The sequence below is a fragment of the Symphalangus syndactylus genome, chromosome 17 (genome assembly GCF_028878055.3).
Source record: "Symphalangus syndactylus isolate Jambi chromosome 17, NHGRI_mSymSyn1-v2.1_pri, whole genome shotgun sequence".
Classification (NCBI taxonomy): domain Eukaryota; kingdom Metazoa; phylum Chordata; class Mammalia; order Primates; family Hylobatidae; genus Symphalangus; species Symphalangus syndactylus.
In genome coordinates, this window is record NC_072439.2 from 13,917,960 (window position 1) to 13,945,356 (window position 27,397).

The 27,397-nt window shown below is 54.1% G+C and overlaps 1 protein-coding gene across 11 annotated transcripts in view; it reads left to right on the top strand.

The window, feature by feature from the left end:
• Nucleotides 1-27,397, top strand: part of ANKRD24 (ankyrin repeat domain 24) — a 41,661-nt gene that overhangs the window by 12,316 nt on the left and 1,948 nt on the right. For 2 of the 11 annotated variants that reach the window (XM_055250404.2, XM_055250406.2), the window contains 18 exons: nucleotides 4,974-5,104; nucleotides 5,182-5,270; nucleotides 7,125-7,189; nucleotides 7,978-8,035; nucleotides 11,455-11,525; nucleotides 11,714-11,820; nucleotides 12,000-12,187; nucleotides 12,684-12,737; nucleotides 12,990-13,018; nucleotides 14,266-14,346; nucleotides 14,473-14,580; nucleotides 16,916-16,954; nucleotides 17,041-17,139; nucleotides 20,502-20,574; nucleotides 20,814-20,932; nucleotides 21,079-22,707; nucleotides 24,259-24,426; nucleotides 27,223-27,348. In XM_055250404.2, coding sequence (XP_055106379.1) covers nucleotides 4,974-5,104; nucleotides 5,182-5,270; nucleotides 7,125-7,189; nucleotides 7,978-8,035; nucleotides 11,455-11,525; nucleotides 11,714-11,820; nucleotides 12,000-12,187; nucleotides 12,684-12,737; nucleotides 12,990-13,018; nucleotides 14,266-14,346; nucleotides 14,473-14,580; nucleotides 16,916-16,954; nucleotides 17,041-17,139; nucleotides 20,502-20,574; nucleotides 20,814-20,932; nucleotides 21,079-22,707; nucleotides 24,259-24,426; nucleotides 27,223-27,348 — 3,234 coding nt within the window. Of the gene's footprint in view, nucleotides 1-750; nucleotides 3,338-3,493; nucleotides 3,644-4,780; nucleotides 4,868-4,973; nucleotides 5,105-5,181; nucleotides 5,271-7,124; nucleotides 7,190-7,977; nucleotides 8,036-11,320; nucleotides 11,348-11,454; nucleotides 11,526-11,713; nucleotides 11,821-11,999; nucleotides 12,188-12,683; nucleotides 12,738-12,979; nucleotides 13,019-14,265; nucleotides 14,347-14,472; nucleotides 14,581-16,915; nucleotides 16,955-17,040; nucleotides 17,140-20,501; nucleotides 20,575-20,813; nucleotides 20,933-21,078; nucleotides 22,708-24,258; nucleotides 24,427-27,222; nucleotides 27,349-27,397 lie in introns of those variants that run through there. The other 9 variants (XM_055250401.2, XM_063620690.1, XM_055250400.2 and 6 more) reach the window with 9 other exon arrangements.

Here is a 27,397-nt window from a genome sequence, read left to right on the forward strand (position 1 = left end):
TTTTTTGTATTTTTAGTAGAGACGGGGTTTTCCCATGTTGGTCAGGCTGGTCTCGAACTCCCCATCTCAGGTGATCTGCCTGCCTCGGCCTCCCAAAGTGCTGGGATGACAGGCGTGAGCCACCCTGCCTGGCCATTTGCTCTGATCTTGTATGGCATCCAGGAGGACAAGTGTAGGAGACAGTTGGAAACTGAAGCCCTGAGCTGGGAGATCCATTTCGGTCTCTTCTCTGGAGAAGCTCAGAGGACCTCCCCACCCCCAAGGGTGAAAGGAGAGAAGAGTTCTAAGGACACCCTCCTTCCCAAATGCCTGTCACTGTCCATTTTCCTGCCTTGGTTCCCATTCCTCCCTCCTCTTGTCCAAAGGTGTCTAAGAGGGCCGGGTGCGGTGGCTCACACCTGTAATCCCAACACTTTGTTTTTTTTTTTTTTTTTTTTGAGACGGAGTCTCGCTCTGTCACCCAGGCTGGAGTACAGTGGCGCGATCTCGGCTCACTGCAAGCTCCGCCTCCCGGGTTCACGCCATTCTCCTGCCTCAGCCTCTCCGAGTAGCTGGGACTACAGGCGCCCGCCACCACGCCCGGCTAGTTTTTTTTTTGTATTTTTAGTAGAGACGGGGTTTCACCATGGTCTCGATCTCCTGACCTCGTGATCCGCCCGCCTCGGCCTCCCAAAGTGCTGGGATTACAAGCGTGAGCCACCGCGCCCGGCCCAATCCCAACACTTTGAGAGGCCAAGGCAGGTGGATCACGAGGTCAGAGTTCAAGACCAGCCTGGCCAACATGACAAAATCCCATCTCTACTAAAATACAAAAATTCGCTAGGTGTGGTGGCACGTGCCTGTAATCCCAGCTACTCAGGAGGCTGAGGCAGGAGAATTGCTTGAACCTGGGAGGCAGAGCTTGCAGTGAGCTGAGATCGCACCACTGCACTCCAGCCTGGGTGACAGAGCAAGACTCCGTCTCAAAAAAAAAAAAAAATGTCTAAGAATAATCACAGACCATACTGACATGTAAATGCTCAATGCTCACCCAGCCCTAAGCCAGTGGTCAATGTGTCAATGGAGGGACACTTGCCAATGTTGGGACATCTGTGGTTGTCACAACTTGGAGGTGCTCCAGGCATGGAGTGGGTGGAGGCCAGGGATGCTGCTCAGCACCCTGCCGTGCCCAGGATGGCCCCGCTCTAGAGAAAGATCCAGCCTCAAATGCCCACAGTGCTTCCTTGGTGCCTGTCCTATGATCTATCTCATTTAACAGTTGAGAAATTGAGAGGGAGAATTTCAGAGAGGGAAAGCGATTAGCTCAAGGTCACACAGCAAGGATGATATAACCAAACTGAATTCAAGCCCCTGTCGCCTGTCTGCTGGGTCGTTGCTCTTAAATTCTGGCTCTGGAAGACCTCGGTTTTTTTGTTGTTGTTGTTTTTTAGTTTGTTTTTGTTGTTGTTGTTGTTTGTTTTGCAATGGAGTCTCGCTGTGTCACCCAGGCTGGAATGCGGTGACGCGATCTCAGCTTACTACAACCTCTGCCTCCCGGGTTCAATCGATTCTCCTGCCTCACTTCCTGAGTAGCTGAGAGTATAAGCACCCGCTACCACACCTGGCTAATTTTTGCATTTTTAGTAGAGACGAAGTTTCACTATGTTGGCCAAGCTGTTCTCAAACTCCTGACCTCAGGTGATCTGCCCGCCTCGGCCTCCCAAAGTGCTGGGATTACAGGCGTGAGCCACTGCGCCTAGCCTCCAGGTCTCCTTCTAAAATGCCAACTACCTGCAAGGGTCTTGGCTGTGCTCCCAGAGTCTCCAGGCCTGCGAATGCTGCGTGGCATCCAGTAGGCGCATAATAAATACTTACTGCATGAAGGAGCATCTCCCCCAAGTGTTCATCTGATGCATGTTTGTGGAGCACCTGCCGTGGGCCAGGCACTGGGGACGCTGCAGTGACAGAAAGGAACCCAAGGCCCCTCCTCTACCGGAGGAGCCGTGGGTCCCAGGAGTGGTGGAAATTGATGGAAATGGCTAGAGAATGTCAGAGCTGCTCCGGGACCAGCTAGCTCTTTCTGTGAGGAACGAGTCACAGTTTTATTGTGCGCTTACTGTATGCTAGGCACTGGTCGACTGAGTGCGGAGCAGGTAGTACCTTGGCATCCTCCCAGTAACCCTCCACAGTAGGAACTATTTATTATGAAACCCATTTTACAGAGGAGGAAGGTGAAGTCCAAAATAGGTAAGTCTGTTGGCCCAGTCATATAGGTAGGAAAGGCTGGGGCAGGGGCAGGGTGCTGGATTCAAATTCAGGTGTGTAGGATTGCAGCTCCCCATTGGCGAATGAATGAATGAATGAACGAATGGCTGATGAATGAATGAATGGGTGAGCCAATGAGTGAATGAATGAATGAATGGGCGTGCCAATGAATGAGCCAATGAGTGTGGGAATGAATGAATGAATGGTGCGGGAATGAACAAATGAATGAATGGGTGGTGAGCAAATGAATGGGTGAGTGAACTAATGAATGGATGAATGGGTGAGCCAACAAATGGATGAACAAATGAGTGAGTGAATGAATGCAGGAATGAGTGAATGCAGGAAGGAATGGCGTGGGAATGAATCAATGAATGGGTCGTATAAGAATGAACGAATGAACAAATGGGTGAGGCCAATGAATGAATGAAAGGGTGAGCAAACAAATCGGTGAAAGAATGAACGAGTGAATGAACGAATGAATAAGTGAATGAACGAATGAATAAGTGAATGAACGAATGAATACGTGAATGAACGAATGGGTGAGCCTGTGAATGAATGAACGAATGGGTGAACGAATGAACGAGTGAATGAATGAAAGGGTGAGCGAATAAACAAATGGGTGAAGGAATGAACGAGTGAGTGAACGAATGAACAGGAGAATGAATGAATGAACAAGTGAATCCATGAATGGGTGAGTGAATTAATGCATGAAAGGGTGAGCGAATAAACAAATGAGTGAAGGAATGAACGAGTGGGTGAACGAATGAACGAGTGAATGAACAAATGAATAAGTGAATGAACGAATGGGTGAGTGAATGAATGAATGAATGGGCGGGCCGGTGAATGAATGAACGAATGGGCGAACGAATGAATGAGTGAATGAATGAAAGTGTGAGTGGCGAGAGCCCTGCCGGCCGCGTGGCGGTGCGAGGCTGCGGACGTCGCGGGCCTGGAGGCACCTGCGCGCCCTTGGCCGACTGGGAGGAGGCGGAGATGGACGCCCGCGGGTCCCCTGGAGATGCAGCCGGCGGCCTGCGCTGGTGAGGGAGCCGGGCTCCCGGCGCCGCGTCCTCCTCATCCTCCAGGCGACAAGGTCAGGAGGGGCCGGGGCAGCGCCCCCTCCCTCAGCCCCCAGCCCCCTACCTGTGTCTTCCCATTCCATCCCGTGGGGGAGGGGGCTGGCGAGGAGGGCAAGGGGGAGGGGGCGGCACCAGGGAGGGCGGGACTGGGCGGGCGGGGCGGGGAGCTCTGACAGCGCCCAGCCCCGCCCTCCCGCCGCTCCCCGCGGTCCCTCCAGCCCCTCTGGCCGCCGCCTCCTCTGGAACCCCGTGCGCCCCCCGCGCCCCTCGCCCCGGACGCCATGAAGCAGCTGTGTCTGTGCGCAGCCGCCTCCTTCGCGGTAGGGCCCGGGGAGGGGGTGCAGGAGCGGGCGGGGCGCGGGTACCTCCTCTCCCCTCCCTTCCCCGTCCCTGGCTGACCTGGACGCCCCCCCCATTCCAGACCCGGGAAAGATGGGCTGCGCGAGGGGGGGAACAGAGGTTGGGGCAGCTTTTGGGGGAATGGAAGAGACATTTGGGGAGACATCTGGACACGTTTTGGAAGACCCTTTGAAACAAATGGGGACATTTAGGAACATTTAGAGGGCATTGGGGGGTGCAGTTTTGGGAAAACATTTTGGAGACAGATGGGGTCATTGAGGGGACAACTTGGAAGCTATTTTGGGAGAGCCGATTTTGCGAAGAGGTAATGATTTGGAGAACAGTCTGGGAGAACATTTGAGGGATGTTTTTGGAGGATATTTTTGGGACATGACGGTATCATTGGGAAGGATGGTTTTACACAACACTTCAGGAATTTGGGGGAGACATTTTGTAATGCATTTGAGGCTATAGTGTTGAGGGGAGAAGCCTCGGGATGTTTAGGGGACAGTGGTGGCATTTCAGGGCAGTTGTGGATAAACAGGGCAGAGGATGGTCCTGAGAGACATTTAAAGGGGCTTTTTAGGGGTTCAGATGGGACTTTGGAGAGTAGTTTGGAAAAGACTCATGGATCCATTTGCTGGGGGCGATGTTGCAGGGGTGGCTTTCCCTAAGGAATGAATTGGGGGACAACTTTTTTTGTTGTACAGAGTGGGTCTTGCTGTGTTGCCCAGGCTGGTCTCAAAATTCCTGGGCTCAAATGATCCTCCCACCTCAGCCTCCCAAGCAGCTACAGGCATGAGCCACCATGCCCTGCTGATTGTTTTTATTTTTTGTAGATACGGGGTCCTACTATGTTGCCCAGGTTGGTCTCAAACTCCTGGGCTCAAGCGATCCTCCCACCTTGGCCTCCCCAAATGCTGGGATTATAGGCGTGAGCCTCCATGCTCAGCCCAGGGAACAACATTTTGGAAATAGATGCCAGGGGGCTGTTCAGGGGATGATCCTGGTGGTGGGCTTTCGTTGGACAACTGGGGTTATGGGGCAGATGCTGGGGGTCGCAGGCTTGGGGGACACTGTCTGAGGACCCCCTCGCCCAGGACCACCTCCCCCTGCAGCTGCGGCTCAGCCCCACTGACCTTGGCTCCTGCCCGCCCTGCGGCCCCTGCCCCATCCCGAAGCCGGCAGCCAGAGGCAGGCGCCAGGCAAGTGCCCAGGGGCAGGTGGTGAGAGCCCAGAGCCCCTGTCAGGGGGCGTGAGGAGGGGACAGCAGCTAACCCTGCCCCACGCACCTCTGGGTGTGCCCTGCAGAGTCAAGACTGGGGCAAGAGTGACGAGAGGCTGCTACAAGCCGTGGAAAACAACGATGCACCTCGGCTGGCCGCCCTCATCGCCCGCAAGGGGCTGGTGCCCACGAAGCTAGACCCCGAGGGCAAGTCCGCGTGAGTGCCCGCAACCCGGGAGTGAGATGGCTGAGGGGTGGCAACCTTGCGGCTGAACCCTTGTCTCTCACTTCCAGGTTCCACCTGGCAGCCATGCGGGGTGCGGCCAGCTGTCTGGAGGTGATGATAGCTCATGGCACCAATGTCATGAGCACGGACGGAGCAGGTACTGCCAGCTGGGCCCCGGGGAGGGGGGAGGAACTCAGCCCAGGTGCGCAGCCTGAGGGTCCAGCCAGACCCTGCTCCCAGGTCTCAGTGTTCCCTGCTGAAAAAAGAGGAGGCTCCCTCTGGTGCCCCTCCCCTGCCCCCAGGGAGACACACAGGGGCATGTTAGGATGGGGTGGCCAAAGATAGAGACTGTGGGTGGCACTGAGCAAAGTGAGTGGACGGCTTGTGGATGGGGAGTGACTAGGATTCAGGTATTGGTTCAGTTGGATGGGGAAGTAGCTCGCATGGGGAAGTAGCTGGGGCTTGGGGGATAGCTGCAAAGTTTCTGGGGGTTTGTTGTTTTGTTTTGTTTTTCTTTTTTGGGGGGAGGGACAGGGTCTCCCTCTGTCACCCAGGCTTGAGTGCAGTGGGCATGATCTCAGCTCACTGCAATCTCCACTTCCTGGGCTCAAGGGATCCTCCAAACTCAGCCTCCCAAGTAGCTAGGACTACAGGCACACACCACCACGCCCAGTTAATTTTTCTATTCTTGGTAGAGATGGGGTCTCCCTGTGTTGCCCAGGCCGGTCTTGAACTCCTGGCCTCTAAGTGATCCTTCCACCTCAGCCTCCCAAAGTGCTGAGATTATAGGCGTGAGCCACCATGCCCAGCCTGGGGAAGTTTCTAGAAAGTGACTGAGGCAGAGGAAGAACTGGGGCTTGGGAGATAACTGGGACCATTGGACGAACTAAGCTTTGAGGTGCATCTGGGATGTAGGAGTATCCGAGATCAAGGAAGTGACTGAAGGGAACTACTTGGAGTTTGGAGGAGGAACTGGATTCATGGGAGTAGCTGAGCTTGCGAAGTTTCTGGGGCAGGAGAATAACAAGTAGAGTTTGGGGAATATCTGAGGTATGTGGGATAGCTGGGATCTAGGAGTAGCTGGAGCTGTGGGAGTAGCTTGAGCTCTTGGAGTAGCTGGGTTACAAGGAGAACTTGTACGTATGTATGACTTAGGGGACCTGGGGGGAATAACTGAGATAAAAATGTGTGGCCAAAAGGAGTAGTTGGGGCTCAGGAGGCAACTAGGCATGGGGACACAGTCAAATCTGAAGCTTTAGGGCCACAGGCATGGTGGGCAGGGTATATGGAATAGCTGGGGATTCATGGAGCATCAGACAGGGACAGAGTTGGCATTTGGAAGAGGAAGGGTATATGGATTGGCAAGAACATATACAGCAACTGTGGGTTGTGAAGGGCAGAGCTGAAACTTTGGTGTAGTTGACCCTGTAGAGTATCTGGGGACATGGGGAGTAGCTGAGGCAATAGGGCTTGAGGAATAGGTGGGTGTGGACAGTCGCTGAGATGGGATTGTCTGGAATACAGACTAGCCATGGCTTAGAGAGTCTCTGGGTACAGGGAATAGCATGGTTTTGAGAGGTACTTGATGGCCAGGCACAATGGCTCATGCCTGTTAATTCCAGCACTTTGGGAGGCTGAGGTGGGAGGATCGCATGAGCCAAGGAGTTCAAGACCAGCTTGGGCAACACAGCAAGACCCCTGTCTCTACAGAAAATACAAATAAATTAGCCAGACATGGTGGCACTTGCTTGTGGTTCCAGCAGCTCGGGAGGCTGAGACAGGAGGATCGCTTGAGCCTAGGTGTTCAAGCCTGCAGTGAGCTATGATCACACTGCACCCTAGGCTGGGCGACAGAGCAAGATCCTTTCTGTAGGGAAAAAAGAGAGAAATACTAGGGTTTACGGACTTTGCTAGACACAGAAACTCATCACAAGTAGTTGACATGGCTTGGGGAGCAGCTGGCAGCTACTTGAATAGCTGGAGCTCCAGTAAATCTTCTTTCCTTCCCCAGGTTACAATGCCCTCCACCTGGCTGCCAAATACGGGCACCCACAGTGCTTGAAGCAACTACTGCAGGTCATTTACTTTCTTATCTCAGCTACTCCCTTGGCCCCTACTACTCCTGAGTTCCAGCAATTCCTTGAACCCCCAGATGCTCTATGAATCCTAGATATTCCTTGGCCCCTTTTACTCCAGAACCTTAGCTACTCCCTAGATAACCAGATACTCTCAGACCATCCACATCCTTCTCCTATTTAAGATATACTCCCAAGCCGGGCGCAGTGGCTCACGCCTGTAATCCCAGCACTTTGGGAGGCTGAGGCTGGTGAATCGCCTGAGGTCAGGAGTTCGAGACCAGCCTGGCCAACATAGTGAAACCCTGTCTCTACTAAAAATACAAAAAATTAGCTGGGAGTGGTGGCTTGTGCCTGTAATCCCAGCTACTAGGGAGGCTGAGGCAGGAGAATCCCTTGAACCCGGGAGGCAGAGGTTGCAGTGAGCCGAGATCACACCATTGCACTCCAGCCTGGGCAATAAGAGTGAAACACCATCTAATGTATATATATATATATATATATATATATGCATGCCAGGTATTTCCTGAGCTCTGTTTCTCCCCAAGCCCTAGGTCCTTTCTTAGCCCCAGACACTCGAAGAGTTCCCAGCTACTCCCCAAATTCCCAGCTGCTTCTCAGCTCCCAGCTGTTTTCTTTTCTCACCAATTTTCATGAAAATGGAGTCACTTGCGGGCCAGGGAAGGGTGAGGCTGAAGTATAGCAGAGCCCAGGGTGGGGAAGGCAGCCCTAGAGAAATCAGGCAGCAAGAAGGATGGCTCCGCCTCAAAGGACTCACCCCATCCCCAGGCTTCCTGCGTGGTGGACGTCGTGGACAGCAGCGGGTGGACTGCCCTACACCATGCAGGTGGGTGCAGCCCAGCCCTGCCCTGACCCCGTAGCCCAGAGGGTGCTAGACTTGCGGGTTATTCTACCCAGGGCCCTAGGGACCTGACCTGCTGTGAAGCTTCCTGTCTCCTCCTTTCTCTCTCTCTTTTTTTTTTTTTGAGATGGAGTCTCACTGTGTTGCCCAGGCTGGAGTACGGTGGGGAGATCTCAGCTCACTGTAACCTCCACCTCCCAGGTTCAAGCAATTTTCCTGCCTCAGCCTCCCGAGTATCTGGGACTACAGGCACCTGCCACCACACCTGGCTAATTTTTTTGTATTTTTAGTAAAGACGGGGTTTCACCATGTTGGCCAGGATGGTCTCGAACTCCTGACCTCAGGTGATCCATCCGCTTTGGCCTCCCAAAGTGCTGGGATTACAGGCGTGAGCCACCATGCCAGCCCTTCTCCTCCTTTTTTTTTTTTTTTTTTTTTTGAGATGGAGTCCCGCTCTGTCGCCCAGGCTGGAGTGCAGTGGTGCGATCTCGGCTCACTGCAAGCTCCGCCTCCCGGGTTCACGCCATTCTCCTGCCTCAGCCTCTCGAGTAGCTGGGACTACAGGTGCCCGCCACCACGCCCGGCTAATTTTTTTGTATTTTTTAGTAGAGATGGGGTTTCACCGTGTTAGCCAGGATGGTATCGGTCACCTGACCTCGTGATCCGCCCGCCTCGGCCTCCTAAAGTGCTGGGATTACAGGCTTGAGCCACCGCGCCGGCCCTTCTTCTCCTTTTTTATTACCTACTGTGTGCCAGGCCCTGGAGCCCATCATAAATCTCGGTTACCCTTTGAACCACAGGCTTTTAGCCCATTGCACAGATGAGACTTAATGAGGCTGTCACTTGTCCGCAGCAGATCAGTCGTAGGGAATCCAGGTCGTCTGACCTCAAGGAGCAGCCGATTGCACTCCTGGTCTTTGTGAGGATGAGGAGAGGTCCCTAGGGTTTAATTTCCTTTGAGGAGCTCCTAGGAGATAGCAGGGAAACCATAGCTCCAGGCAGCTGGCACCTTCATAATCACCAAATCCAAACTCCTTCCCAGAGGGAGGGAAAGGGACCCACCGACTTGAACCAGAACCCAGCCCCCGATCTGTTCGCTGTCCCCGTGCAATTCAGGCATGGCTTTCGCTGACGACTCAAGAAACATCTGTTGTTTCGGAAACTCAGAATAAAATTGGGCTTTGGGGGTTTTAGTTACTGGGTGAGAATTCCCTGCAGTTGGAGTATGCTGCCACCTAGTGGCGGCAATGCCTCTGGTCACAATATAGGAGCCCGTTGGTTTTTGTCATTCAATAGTTACTGAGCACTTTGGGAGGCTCAGTAGAGTTCGAGAATTAGCAGAGGTCAGGATTAGCGAGATTAGCGGAGGTCAGGAGTTCGAGAATAGCCTGGTCAACATGGTGAAACCCTGTCTCTACTAATAATAAAAAAAATAGGCCGGGCGCGGTGGCTCATGCCTGTAATCCCAGCACTTTGGGAGCCTGAGGTGGGCAGATCACGAGGTCAGGAGATCAAGACCAGCCTGGGCAACATGGCGAAACCCCATCTCTACTAAAAATATAAAAATTAGCCAGGCGTGATGGCTCATGCCTATAATCCCAGCTACTCGGGAGGTTGAGGCAGGAGAATCGCTGGAACCCGGGAGGCGGGGGTTGCAGTGAGCCAAGATCACACCCCTGCACTCCAGCATGGGTGCAGAGGGAGACTCCGTCTCAAAAAATAAAAACAAGCCGGGCGCGGTGGCTCACGCCTGTAATCTCAGCACTTTGGGAGGCCGAGGTGGGCGGATCATGAGCTCGGGTGATTGAGACCATCCTGGCTAACACCGTGAAACCCCGTCTCTACTAAAAATATAAAAAATTAGACGGGTGTGGTGGCGGGGGCCTGTAGTCCCAGCTACTTGGGAGGCTGAGGCAGGAGAATGGCGTGAACCCGGGAGGTGGAGGTTGCAGTGAGCCGAGATCGGGCCACTGCACTCCAGCCTGGGTGACAGAGCGAGACTCCGTCTCAAAAATAAATAAATAAATAAATTAATTAATTAAATTAAATAAATACATAAACACATAAACGGGGCTGGGCGTGGTGGCTCCAGCCTATAATCCCAACACTTTGGGAGCCAGAGGCAGGAGGATTGCTTGAGCCCAGGAGTTTGAGACCAGCCTGGGCAATATAGTGACATTCCATTTCCATAAAAAAATTTAAAAAAAAATTAGCCGGGAGTGGTGGTGCACGCCTACAGTCCCGGCCACTCAGGAGGCCAAGGCAGGCAGATTGCTTGAGCCCAGGAGTTCAAGAAAAGCCTGGGCAACATTGGCCGGGCGCGGTGGCTCACGCTTGTAATCCCAGCACTTTGGGAGGCCGAGGCGGGCGGATCAGGAGGTCAGGAGATCGAGACCACAGTGAAACCCCGTCTCTACTAAAAATACAAAAAAAAAAATTAGCCGGGCGTGGTGGCAGGCGCCTGTAGTCCCAGCTACTCGGAGAGGCTGAGGCAGGAGAATGGCGTGAACCTGGGAGGCGGAGCTTGCAGTGAGCCGAGACTGCGCCACTGCACTCCAGCCTGGGCGACAGAGCGAGACTCCGTCTCAAAAAAAAAAAAAAAAAAAAGCCTGGGCAACATAGCAAGACCCTGTCTCTAAAAAAATAAAATAAAATAAAAATTAGCCAGGCATGGTTGCACATGCCTGTAGTGTTGGTCTCGTTCCTGTAATCCCAGCCCCTCAGGAGGCCGAGGCAGGAGGATCACTTGAGCCCAAGAGTTTGAGACCTGGGCAACACAGTGAGACCCCGTCTCTACAAAAAGTAGAGGGAACCACAGTGCTTGGGACTGGCAGTCGGCAGACCCCTAGATCCTAGATCTGACTCTACCTCTCACCCCAGTGGGTGACCACAGGCCTGTTTGGGCCTCAGTTGCTGCATCTGTAAAATGCAAAACTTGCCTTTGTTACAAATTCCTCAGGGCACGTGGGAATTTCTCATGAAATAAAGGGGCAGGGTCACACCCAGGCAGAAAGTCCCCAGAAAATGTCGAAGTCTCACCCTACCCCTACTCTTCCCCCTTTTGTTTTTCTTCCTTTCTTTTCTTGGTTTTTGAGACAAGATCTCACTCTGTCACCCAGGCTGGTGTACAGTGGTGCCATCATGGTTCACTGCAGCCTTGAACTCCTGAGCTCAAGCAGTCCTCCCGCTTCAGCCTCCCGAGTAGCTGGGGCCACAGACACACGCCACCACACCCAGATAATGTTTGCATTTTTTTTTTTTTTTTTTTAGAGACAGGGTCTCGCTGTGTTGGCCCAGGTTTGTCTCGAACTCCTGGACTCAAGCGATCCTCCTGCCTCGGCCTCCCAAGGTGCTGGGATTACAGGGTTGAGCTACTGCACCGGACAACCTTTTCTCTTTTGCAGCGGCTGGTGGCTGTCTCTCCTGCTCAGAGGTGCTCTGCTCCTTTAAGGCACATCTAAACCCCCAAGATCGGGTAAGCTTCTGGGGTCTCTTCGGGGAAGATGTTATGCTTGAGGTATGCTGCCACCAAGTGGCAGTATCTCAGGCACCCTTTGAAAGTCTGAGAAAGTTTGAGGTGAAACTCAAGGGCAGTTACATAGGCTTCTGCACCTTCCGGGGATCAGTTTCTCATGCCATCGCATCCCTCCTCCTCCCTACCAGTCAGGCGCAACACCCCTCATTATAGCAGCTCAGATGTGTCACACAGACCTGTGCCGTCTCCTACTGCAGCAAGGGGCTGCTGTGAATGATCAGGACCTGCAAGGCAGGTGAGCATCTCCCCTCCCAGCCAGTCCGCCCTATGCTGTGTGACCTTGGGCAAGACTCTTAACCTCTCTAAGTAAGATGATCTAGCCGGCCTCCTCTTCCCAGCCCTGCCTGGGTGCTGAGGTGGGCATGGGGGCTTGTGGGATATTCTCATCTCCTCAGTAGCCCCCTCCCCTGGTAGGACGGCCCTGATGCTGGCCTGTGAGGGGGCCAGCCCCGAAACAGTGGAGGTCCTGCTGCAGGGCGGAGCCCAGCCGGGCATCACCGATGCGCTGGGGCAGGATGCGGCTCACTATGGCACCCTGGCGGGGGACAAACTCATCCTGCACCTTCTGCAAGAGGCGGCCCAGCGCCCCTCCCCACCCAGCGGTATGCAAGCCCTACCTCCCCAATACATTTGCTTCTTGGCAGCTTCTTGTCACTCCTCTTTTCTTTATCGTGAATAGTTTCAAGGTACCCCCGATTGGCTGCCTTCTAGGACGTCCCAGAGCTTACCTAATTCTACTCAGAACAGTTTCAAGGAGCCCCAGGGCATTTAGAGTAGTCTGGGAGGGGGTCTGCTTCTGCTTTCCTGGGTCATCTGTACAGTAAGAACTTTGTGTGTCCTAAGAAGGGCACCCCCTGCTGGGCAAGGTGGCTCATGCCTGTAATCCCAGCACTTTGGGAGGCCGAGGTGAGCGAATCACTTGAGGTCAGGGGTTCAAGACCAGCTTGACCAACATGGCAACACCCTGTCTCCACTAAAAATACAAAAATTAGCCAGACGTAGTTCAAGCAATTCTCCTGCCTCACCTTCCCAAGTAGCTGGGACTCGAGGTGCCTGCCGCCTAAGTCCGTCATGCCTGGCTAATTTTTGTATTTTTAGTGGAGTTGGGGTTTCGCCACATTGGCCAGGCTGGTCTCGAACTCCTGAACTCAGGTGATCCACCCTCCTCGGCCTCCCAGAATGCTAGGATTACAGGCATGAGCCACCCCACCCAGGCTGTCCTCTTTTTAACAGTCCCAAGTCCCTCTCTCAGCACTCTACCTAAACGCCAGATTTCTACCTTAAACGCCCTGATTCTTGCGGAAGTCGGGAGCCCCCTGCAAGTCCCTGGGGCCCACCAATGCCCTTCCTGGGCCTGGGAACAGAATGCCTGACCCTGCTTCCCTCTCTCCCCGGCCCTCACAGAGGATGACTCAGGCGAGGCGTCATCTCAGGTATGGACCCCTAAGCAGTGAAGGAGCCCCTCCTCCCTGCAGCCACACTAACCTCTCCCCTGCCCCAAGCTCTGTGAGAAGAGAAGGAAGTTAGACCTGGGAAAACCTGTTTGGAAAGAATGTTACCTTCAGGGTATGCTGCCACCAAGTGGCGGCAGTGTGCTCAGCCTAACTCCCAGAACTGGGTGAGAATACTAGAGGGAAGGGGCCAAATTATGGGGCTGGGGTGGGAGGGCAGTGGGGACTGTGGTTGTTGAGGGTTGGTGTCTTCGGGGAAGGAAGCAGATCTGGCCTCTTCCCCTCTTTCAGTTTTTTTGTCTTTTTTTATCCCCCAGACGGAGTCTTGCTCTGTCGCCCAGGCTGGAGTATGGTGGCTCAATCTTGGCTCACTGCAACCTTCACCCCCTGAGTTCAAGCGATTCTCCTGCCTCAGCCTCCCTAGTAGCTGGGATTACAGGCACCCACCACAACTGGCTAATTTTTGTATTTTTAGTAGAGACGGGGTTTCACCATGTTGGCCAGGCTGGTCTCAAACTCCTGGCCTCAAGTGACCCACCCGCCTCGGCCTCCCAAAGTGCTGGGATTACAGGCATGAGCCACTGAGCCCGGCCCCTCTCCCAGTTTTGTTTGTTTGTTTGTTGTTTTGTTTATTTTTTGAGAGATGAAGTCTCGCTCTGTCACTCAGGCTGGAGTGCAATGGCGTGATCTCGGCTCACTGCAACCTCTGCCTCCCAGGTTCAAGTGATTCTTCTGCATCGGTTTCCCTAATAGCTGGGACTACAGGCGTGCGCCACCACGCCCAGCTAATTTTTTGTATTTTTTTAGTAGAGTAGGGGTTTCACTCTATGTTGTCCAGGCTGCTCTCGAACTCCTAACCTCAAGTGATCACCCACCTTGGCCTCCCAAAGTGCTGGGATTACAGGTGTGAGCCACCACGCTGGCCCCTCTCCCAGTTTTAAAGCATCTCTGTTCCACAGAGGAGTGAAAACGTGTGGGCAATGTGGCCTAGCTGGGGAAAGAACTGAGGGACAGAGAGGAGCAGAGAGTAAAGAGTAAGATCTGGAACTTACAGGGAGTTGGTCTTGTCTGCGTTTTGCTGGGATAAGCAAGGGGGAGGAGGCAGGAGCTGGTTCCGTGTTCACGGGAAGTCAGGCCATGGCTGGGGCTGGCTGGGTTGGTTTACTGTGCGGGAGGCTGGCATGGCTCCCCGATCGGCCCCCTTCACTCTCTCTCTCCTCCCTTCCCAGAACTCTATGTCCAGCCATGGAAAGCAGGGGGCCCCCAAGAAGCGGAAGGCGCCTCCACCTCCCGCCAGCATCCCCATGCCGGTGAGAGATGCTCTGGGCACAGGAGGAGGCGTGGGGAGCCCCCAGGCGCAGGGAGGGGCTCTGGCTGAGACCTGGGATGGGGCAACCTTAGGCCCCATCTAAAGGCCGTGGTGGGGAGGGGAACAGGATGATCAAGATGCCTATGAGGAGATCGTGAGGCTGCGGCAGGAGAGGGGCCGCCTCCTGCAGAAGATCCGGGGCCTGGAACAGCACAAGGAACGGAGGCAGCAGGAGGTTAGGAGGCCTCGGAGATTTGGGCGTGGGCCAAGCCTGGGTGGGGTCAATGCAGGCATGAAGATCCCCCTACTTTTCTCCCACCTTCCCTCCTCCATCTCTCTCCCTTCCCACCCTGCTGCAGCCACCTGGGCCTCCTCGCTGTTCCTCCAACTCACCAGGCGCAGTCCTGCCTCAGGGCCTTTGCACCACCTGTGTCCTCTGCCTGGAATGCTCTAGCCCCAGATGGCCCCACAGCTCTTTACCTCACCTACTTTATGCAATAGGCCCCTTGCCAAAGACACTTCCCATGCCCACTTTCTTTAAAATTGTAACACCACCCCCCCACCGCCCCCCCGGCCAACTCGCTAGTTCACTTTATTTTTTATTTATTTATTTTTTGTTTTGTTTTGTTTTTGAGACGGAGTCTCGCTCTTGTTGCCCAGGCTGGAGTGCAATGGTACGATCTCGGCTTATTGCAACCTCTGCCTCCCAGGTTCAAGAGATTCTCCTGCCTCAGCCTCCCAAGCAGCTGGGATTACAGGCGCCCACCACCACACCCGGCTAATTTTGTATTTTTAGTAGAGACCGGGTTTCAGCACATTGGCCAGGCTGTTCTCTAACTCTCGACCTCAGGTGATCCACCCGCCGTGGCCTCCTAAAGTGCTGGGATTACAGGTGTGAGCCACCGCGCCCGGCCTCTTTATTTCCATTTGCAGCACTTACTGCTATTGGGCATGCATCTATTTGATGTGTGTCCACCCATTTGACTGTGAGCCTGCGAGGGCAGGCATGGCTGATGGTGCCTGGGTCACAGTATGGGCGTCATCAATATTGATTGGGTGAATGAATATTCAAGTGAGTGTATGAATGAATGGCCAAAACCAGGGTCTGCCCCATAAGAGGCACCCAGTAAAAACTTTCTGGCCGGGCACAGTGGCTCACGCCTGTAATTCCAGCACTTTGGGAGGTTGAGGTGGGCAGATCACTTGAGGTCAGGAGTTCGAAACCAGCCTGGCTAACATGGTGAAACCCTGTCTCTACTAAAAATACAAAAAAAAAATTAGCTGGGCATGGTGGCAGGGGCCTGTAATCCCAGCTACTTGGGAGGCTGAGGCAGGAGAATTGCTTGAACCTGGGAGGCAGAGGTTGCAGTGAGCCAAGATCATACCGCTGCACTCCAGCCTGGGTGACAGAGCAAGACTCCATCTTAACAACGACAACAACAACAAAAAACAGAAATAAACTTGTTGAGTGAATGAGTGGATGGAACGGTGCCTGGCATACAGCAGGTGCTTAATAAGTATTTAGTAATTGGCCAGAATGGTGCATACTGGCACACAGCAGGCACTTAATAATACTTAGAAATGAATGACTGGTCAGAATGGTGCATGCTGGCACACAGTAGGTGCTCAATACATACTGAGTGAAAGGTCAGAACAATAGCTGGCACAAAGTAGGCACTTAATAGCCGGGCGCGGTGGCTCACGCTTGTAATCCCAGCACTTTGGGAGGCCGAGGCGGGCGGATCACGAGGTCAGGAGATCGAGACCACGGTGAAACCCCGTCTCTACCAAAAATACAAAAAAATTAGCCGGGCGTGGTGGCGGGCGCCTGTAGTCCCAGCTACTCGGAGAGGCTGAGGCAGGAGAATGGCGTGAACCCGGGAGGCAGAGCTTGCAGTGAGCCGAGATCGCGCCACTGCACTCCAGCCTGGGTGACAGAGCAAGACTCCGTCTCAAAAAAAAAAAAAAAAAAAAAAAAAAAAAAAAAGTAGGCACTTAATAAATAGGAATGAGGCTGGGCGCGGTGGCTCATGCCTGTAATCCCAGTATTTTGGGAGGCTGAGACGGGTGGATCACGAGGTCAGCAGATCGAGACCATCCTGGCTAACACGGTGAAACTCCGTCTCTACTAAAAATACAAAAAATTAGCTGGGCCTGTTGGCGGGCGCCTGTAGTCCCAGCTACTCAGGAGGCTGAGTCAGGAGGATGGCGTGAACCCAAGAGGCGCAGCTTGCAGTGAGCCGAGATCGCACCACTGCACTCCAGCCTGGGGACAGAGTGAGACTCTGTCTCAAAAAATAAATAAATAAATAAATAAATAGGAATAAATGGGGCCCAACATACAGCAGGTGCTCAATAAATATTTAGTAATGAGTGAGCAGGCAGAATGGTGCCTGGTACACAGCAGGCACTCAATAAATAGTAATGAGTGAGCGGGCAGAATGCAGTAGGTGCTCAATAGTTGCACGTGGAATGCATGAATGTGCATGGAATGGAGGCTGCGAAGCAGGAGGTGGGGCAGGGAGGCCTCTTGCCCAGATCCAACCCCCTGTCCCTGTTTCTCCCGTCAGTCCCCGGAGGCCAGCTCCCTGCACAGCCTGGAGAGACAGGTAGGTGGGAGGGTGGGGAGGAGCCAGCCCTCCTGCTGCCCAGCCTTTCCTCCCAGAGGCAGCTGAGCCTCCACTGCTGCTCCCAGGTGCAAGAGCTACAGCAGCTGCTGATGGAGAGACAGGAGGAGAAGGAGAGCCTGGGACGGGAGGTGGAGAGTTTGCAGAGCCGGCTGTCCCTGCTGGAGGTAGGAGCAGTGATGAGTCAGGGCTGGGCTGGGGCTGGGTGGGGGAACTTCTCTCCTGCAGCAGCGACAAGACAGTCACACCAGTGCATGCACAGCCTCACACATGTGCAAATACACGCACCAGACACATGCACTCACAAACCCACAGTCTCGGCCGGGTGCGGGGGCTCACGCTTGTAATCCCAGCACTTTGGGAGGCCGAGGCGGGAGGATCACGAGGTCAGGAGATCGAGACTGTCCTGGCCAACATGGTGAAACCCCGTCTCTACTATAAATACAAAAATTAGCTGAGTGTGGTGGCGCGCGCATGTAGTCCCAGCTACTCGCGAGGCTGAGGCAGGAGAATCACTTGAACCCGGGAGGCGGAGTTTGCAGTGAGCTGAGGTCGCACCACTGCACTCCAGCCTGGGTGACAGAGTGAGACTCCGTCTCAAACAAACAATCCCGCAGTCACATTCACCCATGCACGTTTACAAATGTGCGCAGACACAGAAAGGCCCTTCCTTTCTTCCCCTTCTCCCTCCTTCCTTCCTTCCCTCCCTCCTTCCTTCCTTTCCTTCCTTCCTTCTCTCCTTCCTTCCTTCCTTCCCTCCCTTCTTCCTTCCTTTCCTTCCTTCCTTTCTTTTCTTCCTTCTCTCCTTCCTTCCCTCCCTCCCTCCTTCCCTTCCTTCCTTCCTTCGTTTTCCTTCCCTTCTTTCTTCCTTTCCTCCTTCCTTCCTTCCCTTCCTTCTTTCTTCCTTTCCTTTTCCTTCCTTCCTTCCTTCCTTCCTTCCTTCCTTCCTTCCTTCCTTCTCTCTTTCCTTCTATCCTTCCTTCTTTTTTTTGGACAGAGTCTTCCTCTGTCACCCAGGCTGGGGTGCAATGGTGTGATATCGGTTCATGGCAACCTCTGCCTCCCGGGTTCAAGCGATTCTCCTGCCTCAGCCTTCCAAGTAGCTGGGACTACAGGTGCACATCACCATGTCCAGCTAATTTTTGTATTTTTGGGGGGGTTGGGGGGATGGAGTTTCACTCTTGTTGCCCAGGCTGGAGTGCAGTGGTGCGATCTCAGCTCACTGCAACCTCCGCCTCCCTGGTTCAAGTGATTCTTCTGCCTACCACAGCCTCCTGAGTAGCTGGGATTACAGGCGCACACCACCACGTCCTGCTAATTTTTGTATTTTTAGTAGAAATGGGGTTTCACCATGTTGGCCAGGTCTTGAACTCCTGACCTCAGGTGATCCGCCTGCCTTGGCCTCCCAACGTGCTGGGATTACAGGTATGAGCCACCACACTCAGACCCAGGAAGGACTTTTCTGTAAGCATACGCATCCACGCAGGGATGGGTAACCACTCTCTATGCACGTGGCGGAGCATGGTTAACAGCAGGCACATCCACAAACACACAGTTTACAGACACGCAAGAAACACGCCCAAGAATACATCATCACACATGCACGCATTGCACGTGCACCCGTCTCGTGCAGTCACACACAGACAACACGCCCACAAATACATACACATGCAACAGATATTTCTTTTCTTTTTTTTTTTTGAGACAAGGTCTTGTTCTATTGTCCAGGCTGGAGTGCGGTGGCACAATCGTGGCTCACTGCAGCCTTGACTTCCCCGGCCTCACGCAGTCCTCCCACCTCAGCCTCCTGAGTAGCTGGGACCACAGGCCTGTGCCACCACACCTGGCTAATTTTTTTCTTTTTGGAGAGATGGGGACTCACTATGTTGCCCAGTCTGGTCTCGAACTCCTGGCCTCAAGTAATCCTCCCATCTCTGCTTCCCAAAGTGCGAGGATTACAGGCATAAGCCACCAAGCCCCGCCAGTATTTCTGAAAACACACAATTATGCAAACATGTATACATATAGACAATCGTACATACAAACACAGAGATCCACAGGCACATTCAAAACACAACCACACGCACACCAGACTAAAACTCAAGCATGAAGCCGGACAGGGTGGCTCACGCCTGTAATCTCAGCACTTTGGGAGCCCGAGGCGAGTAGATCACCTGAGGTCAGGAGTTCGAGACTAGCCTGGCCAACATGGGGAAACCCCATCTCTACTAAAAATACAAAAATTAGCCGGGTATGGTGGCAGACGCCTGTAATCCCAGCTACTCGGGAGGCTGAGACAGGAGAATCACTTGAACTCAGGAGGCGGGGGTTGCAGTGAGCTGAGATCGCGCCACTGCACTCCAGCCTGGGTGACGGAGCAAAGCTCTCTCTCAAAACAAATCAACAAACAAACAAAAAGTCATGCATGTAATCTCACATAGTCACAGGAAGGGAGGGGCCCCAAGGCACACCCACAACACTACACCCACACCTGTGGCCACAAACACACACCTCCAGCCAGCTCTTTGCATGCCAAATGGATACTGTCGCATCCACTCTCATGCAGACAGACACACCCACAGGTAACCACAGCCTGCCCCGAGGTCCCCTCACCCAGGAGGCACATAGACCAGGAAGCTGGGGGATGCTGGCATATACCATGCATCCGATAAGGAGTTAATAACCAAAATATGTAAGGAATTAATGCAACTCAATACCCCAAAAACAAACTAGTTTAAAAAATGGGGGCAGGCTCGGTGGCTCACGCTTGTAATCCCAGCACTTTGGGAGGCCAAGGCGGGTGGATCACCTGAGGTCAGGAGTTCGAGACCAGCCTGGCCAACATGGTGAAACCCCGTGTCTACTAAAAATACAAAAATTAGCCAGGCGTGGTGGTACATGCCTGTAATCCCAGCTACTCTGGAGGTTGAGGCAGGAGAATCGCTTGAATCTGGGAGGCGAAGGTTACAGTGAGCCAAGATCGTGCCACGGCACTCCAGCCTGGGGGCAAAAAAAAAAATGGGGCCAGGCACAGTGGCTCATGCCTGTCATCCCAACACTTTGGGAGGCTGAGGCAGGAGGATTGCTTGAACCCAGGAGTTCGAGACCAGCCTGGGTGACGTGATGAGACGGCATCTCTGCAAAAAAAAAAAAAAAAAAAAAATTAAAAATTAGCCAAGTATGGTGTTGCACACCTGTAGTCCCAGCTGCTTGGGAGGCTGAGGTGGGAGGATTGTTTGAGACCAGAAGTTGGAGGCTGCAGTGAGCTATGATCGCACCACTGCACTCCAGCCTGGGTGACAGAGTAAGACCCTGGCTCCAAAATAAAAAAAAAAAGAAAGTGGCGCAGGGAGTGGGTGGCAAAGGACATGGAAGGCGCTCACTAAATCCTTGTGGGCCAAATGCAGCCGTCTGGTGCTCGTGGGAGACATACAGATATGTGAACAGCCCAGTCCCCACTGGAGTCTTGGTGGGGACACACAAGGGCTGAGAGCAGAACCCCAAGCTGGACTCTGCTCCCTACCCCCAGAACGAGCGGGAGAATACTAGCTATGATGTGACCACCCTGCAGGATGAGGAGGGTGAGCTGCCTGACTTTCCAGGTAAGCCCCCACCTCCCCACGCACTCCCAGCCGCCTTGTCCCCTGGGGCCCTGGGAGACGGAGCCTGGGCCTCTGGGTGTGGGGGAGTTTGAAGCTGGGAGGGAGGTTTGTACTCATCCATTTTTTAAATTCTGCTTGCCTGAGCCTGCCCTGGGGACCGTGATCCACCACTCCAGCCCCCCACCTCCTGTCCCCCTGTAGCCCAGGCCCCCGGGGCCTGACTCTGTGTCACCCTCCAGGGGCCGAGGCGCTGCTGTCCAGGCAGCTCAGCCCGTCGGCCCAGGAACGCCTGGCCTCGCTGCAGGAACAGGTGGCTGTGCTCACCAGACAGAACCAGGAACTGATGGAGAAGGTCCAGGTAGGGACAGTGAGGCTGGGGACAGATCTGAGGACCTAGGGCTGGTTCCCTGAGGTCAGGGTGGGCAGGGAAGGTGGCAAGGCTGCCCTGTGTCCCCACGGTCACATCAACTCCCGCCAGACTCCTGACCCCACTCCACTCCCCAGATCCTGGAGAACTTTGAGAAGGACGAGACACAGATGGAAGTGGAAGCTCCGGCAGAGGTCATCCCTCTTGCCCTCTATGACTCTCTCCGGGCCGAGTTTGACCAGCTGCGCAGGCAGCACGCTGAGGCCCTGCAGGCCCTGAGGCAGCAGGAGACACGAGAGGTCCCCAGAGAAGAGGAGGCAGCCTGTGGGGAGAGTGAGGGTGCTGGAGCCACGGCCACCAAAAATGGGCCAACCCACATGGAGGTAAATAGCCCAGTGGCTCCAGAAACCAAAGTTAATGGAGCCGAGACCATAGATGAGGAGGCTGCAGGAGATGAAACCATGGAAGCCAGGACTATGGGAGCTATGTCCATGGGAGCCAAGGCCACGGGAGCTGAGGCCACGGGAGCTGAGGCCACAGGAGCCAAGGCCACAGAAACAAAACCCACAGGGGCTGAGGTCAGAGAAATTGAGACCATAGAAGAGGAAGCAAACATGGAAACTAAGCCCACAGGAGCTCAGGCCACAGACACAGAGGCCACAGGAGTGGAGGCCATGGGGGTGGAGGCCACAAAAACAAAAGCAGAGGAAGCAGAAATGCAGCCCTATGGAGTGGGTGCTGGGCAAGCAGAGCCCCCAGTCACAGGGACCACAAACATGGAGGCCACGGGCTCTAGGGCCACAGGGGTGGAGGCCACAGGAGTCAGTGCCACAGGTGTGGAGAACCCAGGGGTAGAGGCCACGGTCCCGGGGATCTCTGCTGGCCCTGTCTTACATCCTGGTGCCGCAGAGGCCTCGGAAAAGCTTCAAGTAGAGCTGGAGACCAGGATCCGTGGCTTGGAGGAGGCACTCCGGCAGCGGGAGCGGGAGGCAGCTGCGGAGCTGGAGGCGGCCCTGGGGAAGTGCGAGGCCGCGGAGGCCGAGGCGGGCCGGCTGCGAGAGCGTGTCCGCGAGGCCGAGGGCAGCGGGCCCAGTGGGGGCGGTGGCGGTGACACCACACAGCTGCGGGCGGCCCTGCAGCAGGCCCGGGAGGACCTCCGAGACCGAGACTCCCGCCTGCGGGAGCTGGAGGCGGCCTCGGCCTGCCTGGATGAGGCTCGGGCCAGCCGGCTGCTGGCCGAGGAGGAGGCCCGGGGCCTGCGGGCCGAGCTGGCCCAGCGGGAGGAGGCGCGGCTGGAGCAGAGCCGGGAGCTGGAGGTTCTGCGGGAGCAGCTGGCCACGGCCAGGGCCACGGGGGAGCAGCAGCGCACGGCGGCCGCGGAACTGGGCCGGGCACGGGACGCCGCTGAGGCCCGAGTGGCTGAGCTGGCTGAGGCCTGCGAGGAGGCGCGGCAGGGCCTGGCCGAGCTGCGGGAGGCCTCCGAGGCCCTCCGCCAGTCCGTGGTGCCGGCCTCTGAGCACCGCCGGTTGCAGGAGGAGGCCCTGGAGCTGCGGGGCCGGGCGGCCAGTCTGGAGCAGGAGGTGGTGGCCACGGGCAAGGAGGCCGCCCGGCTGCGCGCAGAGCTGGAGCGGGAGCGTGTGTGCAGCGTGGCGCTCTCGGAGCACGAACGCATCGTGGGCACCCTGCAGGCCAACGTGGCCCAGCTGGAGGGGCAGCTGGAGGAGCTGGGACGGCGGCATGAGAAGACCAGCGCAGAGGTCTTCCAGGTGAGCAGGGCTGGTCACCACCCGGGCCCCACCCCTATCGGCCATGTGGCGGCCTGTTTTAACCCGACAGCCTTGAGGTGTTTTGACCGCATCAGTTTTACTTGAACAGACCTACTTTATTTTTTTTATTTATTCATTTATTTTTGAGACGGAGTTTCACTCGTGTTGCCCAGGCTGGAGTGTAGTGGTGTGATCTCAGCTCACTGCAACCTCCTCTTCCCGGGTTCAAGTGATTCTCCTGCCTCAGCCTCCCGAGTAGCTGGAACTACAGGCACCTGCCCCCACACCCAGCTAACTTTTGTATTTTTAGTAGAGATGGGATTTCACCGTGTTGGCCAGGCTGGTCTTGAACTCCTGACCTCAAGTGATCCACCCACCTCAGCCTCTCAAAGTGCTGGAATTATGGGCATCAGCCTCCGCGCCTGGCCTTGAACAGACATTTGACCCTGCAGCCATCCTGACCTCTTGGAATTTTCCACTTGTCTTTTCTCTCTTTCTTTCTTTTCTTTTTTCTTTCTTTCTTTCTTTCTTTCTTTCTTTCTTTCTTTCTTTCTTTCTTTCTTTCTTTCTTTTCTTCCTTCTTTCCTTTCTCCTTCCTCTCTCCTTTCTTTCCTTCCTTCCTTTCTTCCTTTCTTTCTTTCTTTCTTTTTCTTTCTTTCTTTCCTTCTTTCTTTCTTCACCCCCCTTCCCTTCCCCCTTCCCCTTACCCTTCCCTTCCTTTCCTTTCTTATTTTTTCAGACAGGGTCTGGTCTGTCTGAAAAGTCACCCAGTCACCCAGGCTGGAGTGCAGTGGTACAATCATAACTCACTGCAACCTCCACCTCCTGGGCTCAAGTAATCCTCCCACCTCAGCCTCCCAAGTAGCTGGTACCACAGGTGTGCACCACTATGCTCGTCTAACTTTTTAATTTTTGTAAAGACAGGGTTTTGCCATGTTGCCCACGCTGGTCTCAAATACCTGAGCTCATGGCCGGGCACCGTGGCTCACGCCTGTAATCTCAGCACTTTGGGAGGCCAAGGTGAGTGGATCACCTGAGGTCAGGAGTTCGAGACCAGCCTGGACAACATCGTGAAACCCCGTCTCTACTAAAAATACAAAAATTAGGTTGGCATTGTGGCACGTGCCTGTAATCCCAGCTACTGGGGAGGCTGAGGCAGGAGAATCACTTGAACCCGGGAAGCGGAGGTTGCAGTGAGCCGAGATTACACCACTGCACTCCAGCCTAGGCGACAGAGCAAGACTCTGTCTCAAAAACAAAACAAAACAAAACAAGAAAACAGTAGCTGGGCATGGTGGCACCTGTGGTCCCAGCTACTTGGAAGGCCAAGGTGGGAGGATCACTTAAGCCTGAAAGATTGAGGCTACAGTGAGCCATGATCGCACCACCACATTCCAGCCAGCAGTGCAGCTCTGGAGCAACAGAGCAAGACCCTGTCTTAATAAAAAATCCAAAAAGAAAAGAACAAAGTAGAAGGGGTATATGAATTCTGGGGTCTAGCATCATTGAAGTCTTAGTGTCCTGAGAGTCATGCGTGGGCTTGGGCCACAGGTGCAGCGTGAGGCCCTGTTCATGAAGAGTGAGCGACATGCAGCCGAGGCACAGCTGGCCACAGCAGAGCAGCAGCTACGGGGGCTACGGACCGAGGCGGAAAGGGCTCGCCAGGCCCAGAGCCGGGCCCAGGAGGCTCTGGACAAGGCCAAGGAGAAGGACAAGAAGGTGGGTGCCCCCTCTCCCACACTCAGTCAGGGAGGCATCCACTCAACAAAGGTTGGGGGCAATCTACGAAGGTCCCCACTGCAAGGGCCTTGGAAAGTCAACCCATTTTCCAGAAGGGAAACTGAGGCTCAGAAACGGAAGGGGACCTGGTTACAGCCTCTGACAAGTCAGATACACACAGGCTTCTGTTCCAGGTACTAATTATAACTACAGTTACATTTATTTTATTTTTATATTTGAGACGGACTTTCGCTGTGTCACTCAGGCTGGAGTGCAGTGGCATGCTCTCGGCTCACTGCAACCTCTGGGTTCAAGCAATTCTCCTGCCTCAGCCTCCCAAGCAGCTGGGATTACAGGCACGCACCACCACACCCAGCTAATTTTTTATATTTTTAGTAGAGATGGGGTTTCATCATGTTGGCCAGGCTGGTCTCGAACTCTTGAGCTCAAGTGACCCGCCTGCCTCAGCCCCCAAAAGGGCTGGGGTTATAGGCGTGAGCCACTGCGTCTGTCTCCACAGTTACATTTATTGAGTGCTTACTGCATGCCAGGCCCTGTGGACTTGATGCATTTAATCACATCCAGTTCTCACAGGATAGGGGCTTTTATTATCACCATTTGAGGAAACGTAAGCACAGAGAGGTGAAGTCACTTGCCCAAGGTCACACAGCCATGCAGTCTTTCAGCTGGGTTTGTACCCACTTTCCCACTTTTTGTTCCTAAACAATACTAACGATGATAACAACAGCCTCCAGGTGTTAGACTGGGAATTTTTCACACATTACCTTTTTTTATTGTTGTTTTGTTTTTTTTTTGAGGCAGAGTCTTGCTCTGTCGCCCAGATTGGAGTGCAGTGGCGTGATCTCGGCTCACTGCAAACTCTGCCTCCTGGGTTCATGCCATTGTCCTGCCTCAGCCTCCTGAGTAGCTGGGACTACAGGCACCTGCCACCACACCTGGCTATTTTTTTGTATTTTTAGCAGAGACGGGGTTTCACCGTGTTAGCCAGGATGATCTCGATCTCCTGACCTCGTGATCCGCCTGCCTCGGCCTCCCAGAGTGCTGGGATTACAGGCGTGAGCCACCGCGCCTGGCCTCACACATTACCATTTTTAATCTTCCTGCAACCCTAAAAGCCAGAAAGCTTTTTTTTTTTGACAGGGTCTCACTTTGTCACCCAGGCTGGAGTACAGTGGCGCAATCTCAGCTCATTGCAGCCTCCACCTCCTGGGTTCAAGCCATCTTCCTGCCTCAGCCTCCTGAGTAGCCAGGACTACAGGTCCGTGCCAACCATGCATGGCTAATTTTTTTCTTTCTTTCTTTTTTTTTTTTTTTTTGAGAGAAAGTCACTCTGTCGCTCAGGCTGAAGTACAGTGGCACGATTTCGGCTCACTGCAACCTCACCTCCCGGGTTCAAGAGATTCTCCTGCCTCAGCCTCCCGAGTATCTGGGACTACAGGCACCCGCCACCACACCCGGCTAATTTTTGTATTTTTAGTAGAGATAGGGTTTCACCATGTTGGCCAGGCTGGTCTCGAACTCCCGACCTCAGGTGATTCAGCCTCCCAAAGTGCTGGGATTACAGACGTGAGCCACCATGCCTGCCCTGTTTTTTTTGTTTTTTGTTTTTTGGTAAGAGACGGGCTTTCGCCATATTGCCCAGGTTGGTCTCAAACTCTTGAGCTCAAGCAATCTGTCTGCCTCGGCCTCCCAAAGTGGTAGGATGACAGGCGTGAGCCACCGCACTTGGTTTCAGAAAGTATTTTTGTCCCCATTTTCCAGATAAGCAAACCGAAGCTTTAAGAGATGAAGTGAGTGGCTCAAAGTCATGCAACATGTCACTGGACAGGAGACGAGACACCCAGAGTCCCAGGCGCTTCAGCATAAAGTATGACCCAGCCTCGACTCACTGTGGGACCTTAGACCAGACACTTCACCTCTCTGAGCTTCAGTTTCCCCTCTGTAATGGGAGGGCAAAATTGCAGTTAGGATGATGGTTTATCTATAGCCTGGTTTCTTCTCTTGCACACTGTGGACACCAGGGCAGGATCATTTCCTGGGCTGGGGCCGTCCTGGGCGTTGCAGGGGACTGAGCAGCGTCCCTGACCTCCACCCACTCCATGCCAAGAGCTCCTCCAAGTGGTGACAACCACAGATGTCCTCACACAACACCCAGTGTCCCCTTGGGGGGCAGAATTGCCTCAAGTTGAGAACCCCCCGATCTATAGTAATAATAAGGCCCAGCATTTATTGAGTGCCTACTGTTGACCAGGCACAGTTTAAACTTAATCTTTGTGCAGGATCACAGCAACTACTAAGTTAAGATCTGTTGGCCGGGTGCGGTGGCTCATGCCTGTAATCCCAGCACTTTGGGAAGCCGAGGCAAGTGGATCACCTGAAGTCAGGAGCTTGAGACCAGCCTGGCCAACGTGGCGAAACCCCGTCTCTGCTAAAAATATAAACATTAGCCAGACGTGGTGATGGGCACCTGTAGTCCCAGCTACTGAGGAGGCTGAGGCAGGAGAATTGCTTGAACCTGGGAGGAGGAAGTTGTAGTGAGCTGAGATCACACCACTGCACTCCAGCCTGGGCAACAGAGCGAGACTCTGTCTCAAAAAAAAAACAGACAAAAACAAAAACAAAAAAATATGAAAACCAACCTTAGCTTGTGGGTTGTATAAAAACAGGTCGCGTTGGTAACCATAAGCATCTAAAATATAAATAAATAAATAAAATTAAAACAGGCTGTGGGCCAGATCACCTTAGAGTGATCGCTGACAGCACCCGCACCCCCAGATCACAGAACTCTCCAAAGAAGTCTTCAATCTTAAGGAGGCCTTGAAGGAGCAGCCGGCCACCCTGGCCACCCCTGAGGTGGAGGCCCTCCGTGACCAGGTGAAGGATTTACAGCAGCAGCTGCAGGTAAGGGCTAGGCTGGGCAGGGGCCAGGAGACCATCAGGGTGGAGGAGT